Source organism: Anabrus simplex, chromosome 12, assembly GCF_040414725.1.
Source record: "Anabrus simplex isolate iqAnaSimp1 chromosome 12, ASM4041472v1, whole genome shotgun sequence".
Taxonomy (NCBI): domain Eukaryota; kingdom Metazoa; phylum Arthropoda; class Insecta; order Orthoptera; family Tettigoniidae; genus Anabrus; species Anabrus simplex.
In genome coordinates this window covers 46,486,064-46,499,904 of record NC_090276.1, presented here as the reverse complement: position 1 = coordinate 46,499,904, position 13,841 = coordinate 46,486,064, and the positions used below count along the sequence as shown (strand labels likewise).

The 13,841-nt window shown below is 41.4% G+C and overlaps 1 protein-coding gene across 1 annotated transcript in view; it reads right to left on the bottom strand.

Moving 5' to 3' along the window:
• Nucleotides 1-11,651, bottom strand: part of LOC136884554 (serine protease snake) — a 62,946-nt gene extending 51,295 nt beyond the window's left edge. The window contains exon 1 of the mRNA XM_067156810.2: nt 11,488-11,651. Within this exon, the coding sequence (XP_067012911.2) occupies nt 11,488-11,572 (85 nt within the window). The 5' untranslated portion in view covers nt 11,573-11,651. The remainder of the gene's footprint in view (nt 1-11,487) is intronic.
• Between the last annotated feature and the right edge of the window lie 2,190 nt (nt 11,652-13,841).

Below are 13,841 nucleotides of genomic sequence, written 5' to 3'. Positions count from 1 at the left end.
GCCTTACCTAAGGTGAATGCTAATAATGAAGAAGGGACAACCACACAGCCCCAGGATGGAGAAATTAACCAATTAAAGTTAAAATCCCCGAGTGGGACGCCTTAGACTAAAGGCCAACATGCTAACCATTCAGCCAAGGAGCCGGACAATAAGTGGTGGTGGTGATTATTGTTTTAAGAGGGAGTACAACTAGGCAAGCATCCTCTATTAACTCTAATCAGAGGGAAAAAATGGAAGGGATCCGTCAATTCGAAAAAATGAAGGTATTGGTCAAAGAAATGGAACGAAGGGCATGAAAATGAAAGTCTGCCAAGGTCTCGACTACTCTAATACTGTCGGGTTCAGAAAAGTACAAGAGTTAACGAAGGAAGGTCGGATAAGACAGATGAACGTGAGGAGCCTGACACAGGTGGCAGCATTGCCAGATTCAGCTAGGAAACCCATGGTCGACAACCCACGCTCCCAAGTTAAGAGCCCCTGGTCCCCTTTTAGTCGCCTCTTACGACAGGCAGGGCATACCTTGGATGATATTCTACCGCCCCCACACACAGAGATAATAATAATGCACATAGTAGCATTATCTCCGTGCCTTTACTGCAAGCGTTGAACGTGTCTGCAGCTCAGTTCACAGCCGTCATGAGCAGAGCAACGAGTTGCTGACTTGTGGATCACGTTACTTCCTCCAAACAGATCGCTGAAGAAGCTGTCGGAATCAGGTGCTGTGAGGTGATGTCTTGTAGCTTCGCCATTGAAATAGCTTTCTCATAGTCGCTGCAGAGTTCCCTTGAACGTGGATGTAGACCTTACAGCTTTTTTTCCTTTGTGTTTCTTCTTGAACACGACCGTCATTTTCTTTCTTTATTTATTTCTTAATCTGCTTACCCTCCAGGGTTGGTTTTTCCCTCCGACTCAGCGAGGGATACCGCCTCAAGGGCAGTATCCTGTGAGCATGAGACTTTGGGTCGGAGGATACAACTAGGGAGGAGGACTAGTACCTTGTCCAGGTAGCCTCACCTGCTATGCTGAAGAACAGGTCGTGGTGGTGGTGGTGATTATTGTTTTAAGAGGAAGTACAACTAGGCAACCATCCTCTATATAACACTAACCAGAGGGAAAAATGGAAGGGATCCGACACTTCGAAAAATAAATGTATCGGCCAAAGGAAGACAAGGGCCACGAAGGGCGTGAAAATGAAAGACTCCCTAGGCCTCCATACGTAATACCGTCGGGGTCTGAAAAGAACAAGAGTTGACCAAGGGAGGTCGGATAGGATAGATGAAATTGAGGAGCGTGGCACAAGTAAGTGGAAGCAATGCCAGGACTTAGCTAAGGGCCCCGTGGTAGCCAACCCACGCTCCAAAGTTCAGAGCCCCTGGGGCCCCTTTTAGTCGCCTCTTACGACAGGCAGGGGATACCGTGGGTGTTATTCTACCGCCCTCACCCACAGGGGGAGCTGAAGAACAGGGACCGTGTGGGGGGATTGGAAGGAAGAGGGAGGGAAGCGACCGTGGCCTAAAGTTAGGTACCGTCCCAGCATTTTCCTCAAGGAAAAGTGGGAAACCACGAAAAACCACTTCGAAGATGGTTGAGGCGGAAATCGAACACCCCGCTACTCAGTTAACCTCCCGAGATTGAGTGGACCACGTCCCAGCCCCCGTACCACTTTTCAAATTTATGAAGTGTTTATTGAAGATGTCAGTCGCATTAATACATAAAATTAGGCTAAACTTCATAATAGACAACTTTAAAAGTTACCTTTCAACTAGTAATCCCAGTATGATACGCTAATGGGGAAAAATAGGCCCCTTATATTATAATAAATAATTCTTCTTCTTATGACGCCGTCTCCCTCCGAAGGTTGGCGATCCAATTGATTATGATTACACGCGAAACGACAGCACGGAAGATTTCTACCGACGTATGTCCATACCACCGCCGCAAGTCTTTCAGCCAGGAATTTCTCCGTCTTCCCACAGATCTTTTCCCATCAATCTTCAATTGAATGATCAGTTGGAGAAGTTCGTATCGTTCACCTCTCATGATGTGCCCGAGGTAGCTGAGCTTACGCTCCACGATGGTTATGAGAAGCTCTTTCTTCTTGTTAAAGATGTTGAGGATTTCTTCATTTGTCTTCTTTTCTACCCAAGAGTAGTTTCTCCGCCTGATTGCAGCACCGCGCTTCCGTACTAAAAACTGGCGTCTCTCTATTCCCAGCTCAAATAATCTGCCACCTTCACAATACTGACGAGCTAGAATAACATAGAGAGGCGCAAGCGCTGCCTGGCTGAAGCTAATTGAACGAACGTCCGCCATGTTTTAAGTGGTCACATCAACAAGGGGGCGTGGCTGTCGAATAATGAAAATTTTTAAATATACGAATTATAGAAACACTGGTGCGAAATTATAAACCCTTAGCTTAAAGCTTAGAGCATTAATAATCACAGAGTGCGAATAGCGCCACTTCATTCACATTACGGCGCGAGGCCAACATACGTTCCTGTCATCAGGAAGGGCATTCGGCCGTAAAACCGGGCCAAATCCACATGTGCGACACAGTTAGCACCCGCGACCCCACAGGTGTGGGAAAAGCGGTAGAAAAAGAAGAAAAAGAAGTGTAAATAATGTCCTCTGGAGTCAAATTCCGAAGACTGTGTTTGTGGGTATTTATAACCTACGGCTCGGAGTAGTTCATGAAGTGGCGACACTCAAGGAAGGAATTGTAACAAGATGTAAGGATTTGGATGTCTGGTGTCGAACTGTTGCGTCCACGCTAAGATGCGACAAAGAAAGACTCCGAAATGCTGACCGAAAGTTCCAGAATTAAATAAGGGAGCCAGTAAACGACATGGTGCTGTCAAAAGAAAACTTATACACCAATTTGAGGAGGGGTATGACCAAAGTTATGAGGCAGGCTTAGTTTGACATTCTGGCTTTGGAGGCTGTTTTAACAATTATTACTTAATGTACTTTTCTCAGCTCCTACTACATGTAGGAACTCGAAACGTTCACAGTTTGTTTATTGAAGTGTTCTACATTTAGCAAAGGTCTCTAATTGCTTGATTTCATATTTTTAGTCACCTAAAAGAAAATTGTGTTCTGTAAAGTGTACAATATTTTGACACTTTTAAAAAGAATTATATTTATTGAATCTGAGGCACAGTTTTAATTATATGCGCTTCAGTAGCTAGTCAAGGTATATATCCTAAACAAACAAAAATTTCGTATGTCTGTCGTACATGTTTTTTGAGAAATGGTACATCGAACATTGATACTTTATCATTCCGGATCCCCTTAACAAATTACTGTGTCAATCCCTATTCGAACGTGCAATATTTACTATTTGTTTTGTATACAGTGAAATGTCTTGGTTGTCATGAATGAATTATGCCACACAATAATGAAATAACAACTTATTCTGGTAGTGTGGAAATCACATTACACATTTCGACACTGGGTGTTGCAATCGACATTGTTATTTATGCTTAAATTTGTAATGTGGTTTTCAAATATCGCTAGTATAAATGTATAAAGTCTGTGGAATTATGTCACATACTTTTTTTTGCTAGGGGCTTTACGTCGCACCGACACAGATAGATCTTATGCCGACGATGGGATAGGAAAGGCCTAGGAGTTGGAAGGAAGCGGCCGTGGCCTTAATTAAGGTACAGCCCCAGCATTTGCCTGGTGTGAAAATGGGAAACCAGGGAAAACCATCTTCAGGGCTGCCGACAGTGGGATTCGAACCCACGATCTCCCGGATGCAAGTTCACAGCCGCGCGCCTCTACGCGCACGGCCAACTCGCCCGGTGTCACATTTTTAATAAGCACTAAATTGTTTCGTAGCGCACCTGTCTTCCGTTACACTTAATTTGCAATGAACATTTCGTGTTACTGTCCGACTCATTGGCTGAATGGTCAGCGTTGAGTCCCGAGGGTCCCGGATTCGATTCCTGGCCGGGTGGGGGATTTTATTCGCCTCCGATTAATTCTTTTGGCCCTGGGACTGGATATTTGTGTTTATCCCACCACTTTTCTCTTCATATTCGCACTACATTACCAACCACCACAGAAAGACGCACTAGTGATTACATCCCCCCACATAGGGTGGCGTCAGGAAGGGCATCCTGTTATAAAACAGAGCCAAATCAACATGTGCTATACAGTTCGCACCCGCGACCCCACAGGTGTGGGAAAAGTGGTAGAAAAAGAAGACGAAGAACATTTCATACTACTGTTAAATATTATTATGAGAAACTGTCAAAATTACAATTTTTGTTTTCAACAATGTTTAACATTAGCTAAGGTTGTCTCTTGAAACAGTAGTGTTATATTATGTCATAATTCCCGTAGAAGTTTTGATTTGTTTAAATCCATACAATTTGATTAGTTTCAAACAGAGAGTCATATTTTCTGGTCAAATTGCAGCCGCATTAGAGTATATTACTCCAGGACACTACAGTGAGAGCAGGCATGGCTTATAAAGTGACCTGGTTATATAAACCAAAACGAACTCACATTACAGAACACATTCATGCTGCACGTGTTTACGTATCTGTATCATAGATGGTGCTACTAGTTCCTCGGAATCGATTCCGGAATCGGATTCCCGATTCCCCAGGCATATGGAATCGACTTTTCGCGATTCCAGTCGCAACCCATCACAAATACAGTAGAGACAATATTCGACACTCTGCGAGATATCGAGGGACAGCTATTAGAGCTCTCTCTAGCGGATTGACCTGAGAACTACTGATTCTGTCATAAGAGCACGTGTATTTGTGTGTGAAGTTTTTGGTGTTATTTATGCGTTTACAGTGAGTTGACATAATTAAATAGTAGCGTGTGTCATTCCTTGATATCTCCTCTCAACATGAGGGGAAAGGTATGTGCTGTGTTTGGCTGCAGTAACTATGAAGTAGAGAAGAATGTGCGGTCTTTCTTCCGTTTACCTCGTGACAACAAAATGTAAGTAATATTGTGTTTGTATATATATTCTTCCAGTGACAAAGAGATTTTTCTAGTACTTCATAATCTTCTGACCTGCTCGACCCATATTTTAACTGGCTTAAAATATAATACGCATATTTTATTGTATAGTGCAGCAGTTAACCTTCAATACCGATGTGTTGTTGTAGGTGTGATCTGTGGGTTTGATTTGATTCAGGAAAATACATATGCATATGAGTGTGGCTGGTTGTGTTCCAAGTTACCCCATTTAGAATGTCGTAATGCGTTGTCAAGCACTGAAGAAAATATGGGTGATTTAAGAAATGTGCATATTTTGTTGAAACAATATGATGCAAATTTGCTTTACCCTAATGTAATGGCATTATGGCAAGTACTGGTTATAGGGAAAGTTTGAATGTTTTTGAGGCTAAATTTATAGATTTTCTTTCTGTTAGTAGGCTTCAAGTTAAAAGGAAAATTGTCCTGCTGTTAAATGTAAATTCATTGAATCATGTGTGTAAGGAATGTGCCGATATTTTTGTTGACAAGTGTTTTAATATGATACAATGCTTTTAAATGAGAAAAAAGAAAAATCTAGCCGTGAACGTTCAGGCAGGAATTCTAAAGCTAAAAAAGTAATGCATAAATGAAAGATCAAGCCCTTTCACAGCAGTCCATTTCACATCTTGATTATATGTCTAATTTCAGTCTTCAAATAATAACCTGTTAAATAATTCTTCGTTCATTTATCCAGAATTGCTTTAGCAACTTTAAAGTTAATATCTTAGTAACACTTTATTTCCAGACCTAATTTATTTATCCATTTCCGTATATATATTTCCAATGATATTTGAATTTAGCGCGAATTTTCAGGTCAAGCCACTAGGAGCGCCACTTGTGACTTGTCTCCCATTTTAACAAGGCTAAATCCGGAAGTGTCACGCATTGTCTCTACTGTATTTGCCCATCACTACGGAAAGGTGTGCATAGCCCTGAGTCAGCAACGTGGGGAAGTACAAGCCGACTGAGGGGAAGAGACGTGCCCGCGTGCAGAGCACGAGCACTGCGCTTATGGCGGGCAAGATTTGACACTCTTGCCATAAGCGATATCAAGTCATCGCATGTTGATAGAGCGATACGTGAAAGCGTGCCTGTACGGACAATGAACTGCGTGTTGGAACGAACCTATACTCATCAAGCCGGACGAAAACAAAATATGATTTCCTAAATCCTTCAAATATATCAGCAAAATCATAATTCTAACTGAATATTACTGTTAGTTGAGAGCCGCTAAAGAGCAATCGCAAAAACTAACCCGTAAAAGGCAGGTGCGCTACAGCTCGTTGTTACTATTGTGTCTGTCTTCTGTGGTCCAAGGGCGCGTTATTAGCACAGTGGTTTAGCTGCAGTCTTCTTTTTCTTTATAATTTGCTACCGTCAGAGGGCAGGGAAGGGGCAAGGAGGTTCAAAAATGATTCAGTGCGTTTAAATGAGAAAAAAGAAAAATCTAGCCGTGAACGTTCAGGCAAGAATTCTAAAGCTAAAAAAAGTAATGCATAAATGAAAGATCAATCCCTTTCACAGCAGTCCATGACACAATGACACAAATAGACCCGGCTACCGTCAGAGGGCAGGGAAGGGGCAAGGAGGTTCAAAAATGATACAATGCTTTTAAATGAGAAAAAAGAAAACTCCCTGGAATTTGAACCTCGACAGTTAGAATTTGAAAACTTACAGACCGGGCAAGCAGTTAGGGTCGCGTATGGGAGATAGGGGCTTGAACCTCACTGTCGGCAGCCCTGAATATGGTCTTCCATGGTTTCCCATTTTTACACCAGCCAAAGGTGTACCTTAAATAAGGGCGCGGCCGCTTCCTTCGCACTTCTGTCCCTTTCCTTTCCCATCGTCGCCATAAGACCTATCTGTGTCGGTGCGACGGAAAGCAGAATTGTAAAAAGAAATAATACATAAAATATTCTGGACGTAAAATAGTCCCCCTTTCGTATCTGCGGGTGGGGAATACACGAGGGCGGGTAATCATTAGGAAGATGGATGATGACATTCTGCGAGTCGGAGCGTGCGATGTTAGAAGTTTGAATCGTTGTGGTAGGTTAGAGAACCTGAAAATGGAGATGGATAAACTAAAGTTAGATGTAATCGGTTCAAGGGAACCGGGAAGTGTGAAACGACAGAAAAATGTAACTTCCGATGTTGTTACATATCTCAGGAGCTAAAAGAGGTATTTCCTTCAATGTTCGTTTGACATATTCAGAATACAGAATATGAAGCTTCTATGTTTAATATTTTGTGTCAGAAAGATTGTTAAAAATTCCCTTAACTGATGTACCCATTTCTGAGAAAGTACTCAAACCAAACCCAAGAAACTTTGCATTCATAATATTTAATACAATTTTGAGCTGCTTCAGTAAAATGGTTGTCTTATTGTTTACGGGAGTTGATATTTTTTTTAGATCCTAGTTGAAAACTAAAAGTTTTTATGAACTTTTCAGTGCTTTTCAAGCTGGCCTCCTTGAACTAATCAAGGAATCTGATTAAATTTACTTCCACAAGCAGATCTATGTATAGTCTAAGAGACTACTAAGTTTCAAATACATCGATGTGATAGTTCCCGAGAAAAAGGTACACAAAGTTTAAAAAAATATGACTTAAGGAAAATTCAGAAAGAATGTTTGACTGGTAGCTGGCATCAAATTATATTCAGCGTGCAGAGTTATGTTTAAACTTATTTTTTTGCCTGAAATATAATTTCACAACAATATTTTATAAACCAAATTCTTCAGGAAAGATTGGAGATTTTTTAAGCTCAAACACGAAAACTGACATTCTTGAGCCTATCAGCTCCCTTAAGTGAAGTACGTTGGCAGGAAGATCAGGATTTTTGGTCAAGCGACTACAGAATTATCAAAAAATAATCAAACAGGAAAATTTAGAAGTAGGTTTAATAATGAGTGAGAAAATAGGGCAGTGGTAAGTTACTATTACCAGCATAGGATTATTGTTCTTAAGATAGACGTCAAACCAATGCCCACCACAACAGTGCAGGTCGATATGCCTACTAGTTCGGCAGAAGATAAAGAAATCGAAACATTTTGTGAAGAGATAGAAGATTTAATACAATCTGAAAAAGGTGACAAGAATCTAATTCTGATGGGAGACTGGAATGCAGTGGTAGGCCAAGGAAGAGAAGGTAATACAGTAGGAGCATTCGGATTGGGACAAAGAAATGTAAAAGGAAGTCGGTTGCTTGAATTCCGCACCTATTATAATTTAGTCCTTGCTAATACTTTGTTCAAACACCACAAACGGCGGCCGTATACACGGATGAGACCTGGAGACACTGCAAGGTATCAAATAGATATTATGATTAGGCAGAGATTTATCAACCAGGTGTTGGATTCCAAAACTTTCCTAAGAGCAGACGTGGACTCTGACCACAACTTGTTGGTCATTAAATGCCATCTGAAGTTAAAGAAATTGAAGTAATTAGTACAAGGAGATGGGATCTGGACAAGTTGAAAGAAAAGAGTATGAGGCACTGTTTCAAGAACATGTTTCACAAGGACTAAATGAAAAGTCTGAAGGAAGCACAATCGAGGAAGAATGGACAGTCATGCAGAATGATTTGAATAGTGCTGCTGAAGAAATTTTAGGAAGAAAGGTAAGATCTAAGAAGCAATGGATAATTCAGGAGATACTAGACCTAGCTGACGAGCGACAAAAATACAAGAAATAAAAAAAATGAAGAGGACAAAATTAATACAGGTGATTAAAAAATGAAGTGGATAGAAAGCTCAGGACAGCTAAGGAAGAATGGCTGAAAGAAAAGTGCAAGGATGTTGAAGGTTGGATGATCCTAGGAAAGGTACAGTAGATACTGCACACAGGAAAATCAAGTGAACCTTTAGAGAAATGAAAACATTTGCATGGAAAACAGACAAGGTAGCAAGATAGCAGGAACATATCCAACAGTAGTATCAAGGTAAAGACACAGATTATATGGTTCTGGAACAAGATGAGGCTGTTTATGGTGAAGAAATGGGAGAGCCAATTTTGAGGTCAGAATTTGACAGAGCTTTGATAGTCCTAAATAGGAACAAGGCACCTGGAATTGATTATATTCCCTCATAATTACCGACTGACTTAAAAGAAACCAGCATGACGGGGTTATTCCATTTAGTGCGCAAGATGTATGAGACAGGAGAAGTGCCATCTGATTTTCGGCTGAAGGTTTTATACCTATTCCCAAGAAAGCCGTTACTGACAAGTGTGAAAACTACCGCACCATCAGTTTAGTGCCTCATGTCTGAAAATGTTTAAAACACGTATTATTTACAGAAGAATGGAAAGGCAAGTTGAAACTGATTTGGGGGAAGATCAATTTGGCTTCAGAAGAAATGTAGGAACATGTGAAGCAATCCTGACTTTACGTCTGATTTTAGACGATCGAATTAAGAAGGACACGCCGATAAACCAACGTACATGGCGTTCGTAGATGTAGACAAAGTTGATTGGACAAAGCTATTTGAGATTCTGAAGGTGATCGGTATCAGATACCGAGAACGAATAATTATCTACACTCTGTATAAAAATCAGTCTGCAGTGATAAGAATATAAGGCTTTTAAAAAGATTCAGCAATCCAGCAAGGAGTGAGACTAGGCTGCACTTTGGCCACTCCCCCACCCTTTCAATGTTTATATACAGCAGGAAGTAAAGAAAATCAAAGAGGAATTTGGAAAGGGAATCACAATCCAAGGAGAGGAAATCAAAACTCTTGAGATTTGCTTATAATGTTATTTTATCTGAGACTGCAGAAGATATAGGGAATTTGCTGAATGGTATGGACAAAGTCTTGGTGAAGGAGTGCAAGATGAAAATAAATAAATCCGAAACGAACGTAATGGAAGGCAGTGGAATGAAGTCAGGTGATGCAGGATGTATTAGATTTGGAGAAGTAGATGAATATTGTTACTTGGGCAGTCAAATAACGAATGATGGCAGAAGTAAGGAGGACATAAAATTCAGACTGCATAAGAAAGGAAGGACCTTCTTAAGAAAACAGATTTCTTCACTTCGAATACTGATACACGAATTAGAAACATGTTTTGAAGACTTTCGTCTGGAGTGTGGAATTGTATGGAAGTGAAACATGGACGATAACTAGCTCAGAAAGAAAGAGAATATTAGCTTCTGAAATGTGGTGTTACAGAAGAATGCTGAAGATGAGATGGGTAGAATCACGAATGAAGAGGTAGTGAATCGAATTATTGAGAGGAGACCAATTTGGGTAAATTTGAAAAGAAGAAGAGATAGAATGGTAGGACACATCTTATGACACCCAAGACTCGTGCAGTTGGTGTTTGAGGGAAGTTTATGGGGTAAGAACGGTAGGGGTAGATCAAGCTATGAATATAACAAGCAGATTAGAGCACATGTAGGATGTAGTAGTTTTGTAGAAATGAAAATGTTAGCACAGGATTGGGTGATATGGAGGGCTGCATCAAACCAGTCTATGGACTGATGACTCAAGCGACAACATAGCTCAATGAACAATCTCGCCCCCACAGCCTGTTTCCTATCATTCGACCAGGTCAGGAATGGAATGAATGAAACCCCGTCTAGCGGTGAGGATAGGAATTGTGCCGGCTGCCGAAGCCTGTCGCACTCCTCTGGGGCAATGATTAATGACTGACAGATGAAATCAAATGATATTAGAGAGGATTGCTGGAATGAAATATGACAGGGAAAACCGGAGACCGCGGAGAATCAAAACTTGTCCCGCCTCCGCTTTGCTCAGCACAAATCTCACATGGAGTGACCGGGATTTGAACCACGGAATGCAGTGGTGAAAGGCGGCTCATTGCCGCAAGCCTCGGAGGCTTTCTATACCTGGACGTAAAGTGGTGGTGGTGGTTATTGTTTTAAGGGTAAGTAAAACTAGGCAACCATCCTCTAAGTATATATCACTAACCAGAGATAAAAAATGGAAGGGAACCGACACTTCGAAAAATGAAGGTATCAGCTAAAAAAGACAAGGGCCACGAAGGGCGTGAAAATGAAAGACACCCTAGGCCTCGAGTAGGTACTCTAATACCGTCGGGGTCGGAAAAGAACAAGAGTTGACCAAGAGAGGTCAGATGGGATAGTTGAAAGTGAGGAGCGAGGCACAAGTGGAAGCAATTCAAGGACTCAGCTAACGGCCCCGTGGTCACCAACCCACGCTTCCAAGTTCAGAGCCCCTGGGGCCCCCTTTAGTCGCCTCTTACGAAAGGTGGGAATACCGTGTGTGTTATTCTACCTCCCCCACCCACCCACAGGGGGTCCTGAAGTTAAATACAATGTTTGTAGAATTCTTTTCAGCCATTCTCTCATGATGTCAACACAAACACACAATATTTGATCTATATTATAACTTATCCGAAAATAAGGCAAGCAAATTGGAAGATAGTTTACCTTTTAACACTCAGAGAAAGCCACAGGAGGAACTAAGAGAACGAGTAATTTAACCATCAAGAACTTACCTTCTCTGAAGTCGGTAGCGTTGAAATAAATGGCCCGAGAAAATCCTAACCAAGTGAAGAACGCTACGTACGGCAGCGTTCCCATGGCTACGGGAATGGCGAGAGGATCCGGGAGGCCGTGTCCGCATCCAGTTGCGCGCAACACAAGACTGTACACACAGAAGGCCAAGGCCCCCCTCGCCCAGCAAGCAAGCGTGTGTGTATTATAAGGAAGCGCCCAAAGAGGAAACTGCTAAAGAAAGCTTATCGTCAAACAGCAGTGCAATTAACTTTTACTACAAGCAAACACACGTCTCAGCTAGCGCAGAGAATGAGTGATGAAGTAGTTTTGATAGTCTCTTTCACCCGTTCTGTGCATTCTTTCATACGTGAGCTTTAATTTCACAGAAAATCATATCCACTGAATTCTAGTTCAACGAAGAGTTCACAAGAAATGAGTCTCTTTTTTTTTTTCTACTGAATAATGTTCTTGTATTTCTTTACTCGTCTGAAATAAAACCTTCTCAAAACGTATGTAAACTTTACCAAGAAAGAATACTTGTAGTTAACAGTTGAAGTGGATGAGATCGGATAACAGTAGTCACAGCTCTGCATTTCGAAGGTGGTAGACTCGCCTTGAGAATGGTTTTGCGCCATTTTCCATTTTCCTATTTTCCTAGCTCCTTCTCTCTCACCTTTTTCGCACCTCAAATCTCAACCCATCTCCTGGCCCAAGAGAGGGCGTCTCCCTCTAGGAGTTGTAGTTGTGATGATTATTGTTTTAAGAGGAAGTACGATTGGGAAACCATCCTGGATATAACACTAATCAGAGGGGGGAAAATGGAAGGGATCCGACACGTCGAAAAATGAAGGTATTGGCCAAAGAAAGACAAGGGTCATGAAGGGCGGGAATATGAAAGACACCCTAGGCCTCGACTGATCTAATACCATCGGGGTCGGAAAAGAACAAGAGTTGATCAAGGGAGGTCGGATAGGATAGATGAAAATGAGGAGCCTGGCACAAGTAAGTGGAAACAATATTGTGGTCGTCAACCCACACTCCAAATTTGAGAGCGTATGGATCCCCCTTTAAAGTCGCCTCTTACGACAGGTAACCGTGCTGTCGAACAATGTTACCTAGCAACCGTGCAGGCTGTGATCTAAGGTATGGATGAATGTCAAACAATGTTTCCTTGCAACCTTACAGGCTGTGATCTAAGGTATGGATGGATGTCAGACAATGTTATCTAGCAACCGTGCTGCCAGTGATGTAAGGTATGGATGTATGTCAAACAATGTTACCTAGCAACCGTGCAGGCTGTGATGTAAAGTATGGGTGGATGTCAAACAATGTTACCTAGCAACCGTTCAGGCTGTGATGTAAATTATGGATGGATGTCAAACAATGTTACCCAGCAACCGTGCAGGCTGTGATCTAAGGTATGGATGAATGTCAAACAATGTTTCCTTGCAACCTTACAGGCTGTGATCTAAGGTATGGATGGATGTCAGACAATGTTATCTAGCAACCGTGCAGCCAGTGATGTAAGGTATGGATGTATGTCAAACAATGTTACTTAGCAACCATGCAGTCAGTGACGTAAGGTATGAATGAATGTCAAACAATGTTTCCTTGCAACCTTGCAGGCTGTGATCTAAGGTATGGATTTCGAAAACGGGAAAGTGGTTTATTTTTATTTACTTTTGGAAGATTTTTCGTATACTTCGTCGACAAGTGGCTGAAGTTGAGCTGTAGAATTGTCGTGGAAAGCGACGCCGTATAAACAATGCGGCTGAAGGATGGAATTCTATGTTCAATATCTAATTTAAAAAACATCCCCGCTTCAAAGATTTGGTGTCTTGTTTGAGAAACAAAGAAATTAGAGCATCTTATTTTTAAACAGCCAGGATGATTGTGAATATCTAAGGTGATGAACTATTGCATTTTAAAGGGAAGAACCTAGAAAACGTCTAGAAATAAATATTATGAAACTAAGGACATCGAAAAAATGTTGAGAAAATCTCTAACGTCATCAACATTTTGACGAAGAAATTGTAACTATTTTTAGAGTAAAATTTTTGAATAACCAAAGCAATATCTGCATTTTAAACTTCGCGCGAGTTCATGGTGTCCGTGGATCTACTGACCCCCTGTCGTATATGTTGAATGAGGTACAGTTTTTAGAAGAGGGCACGCATTCTGGCTGATGCGACTTCCTAATTTTTGAAATCATTTCTTAGCAGACAAAGTAGGGGTGGTGGTGGTGGTGATTATTGTTTTAAGAGGAAGTACAACTAGGCAACCATCCTCTATATAACACTAATCAGAGTGAAAATATGGAAGGGGTCCGACACTTCGAAAAATGAAGATATCG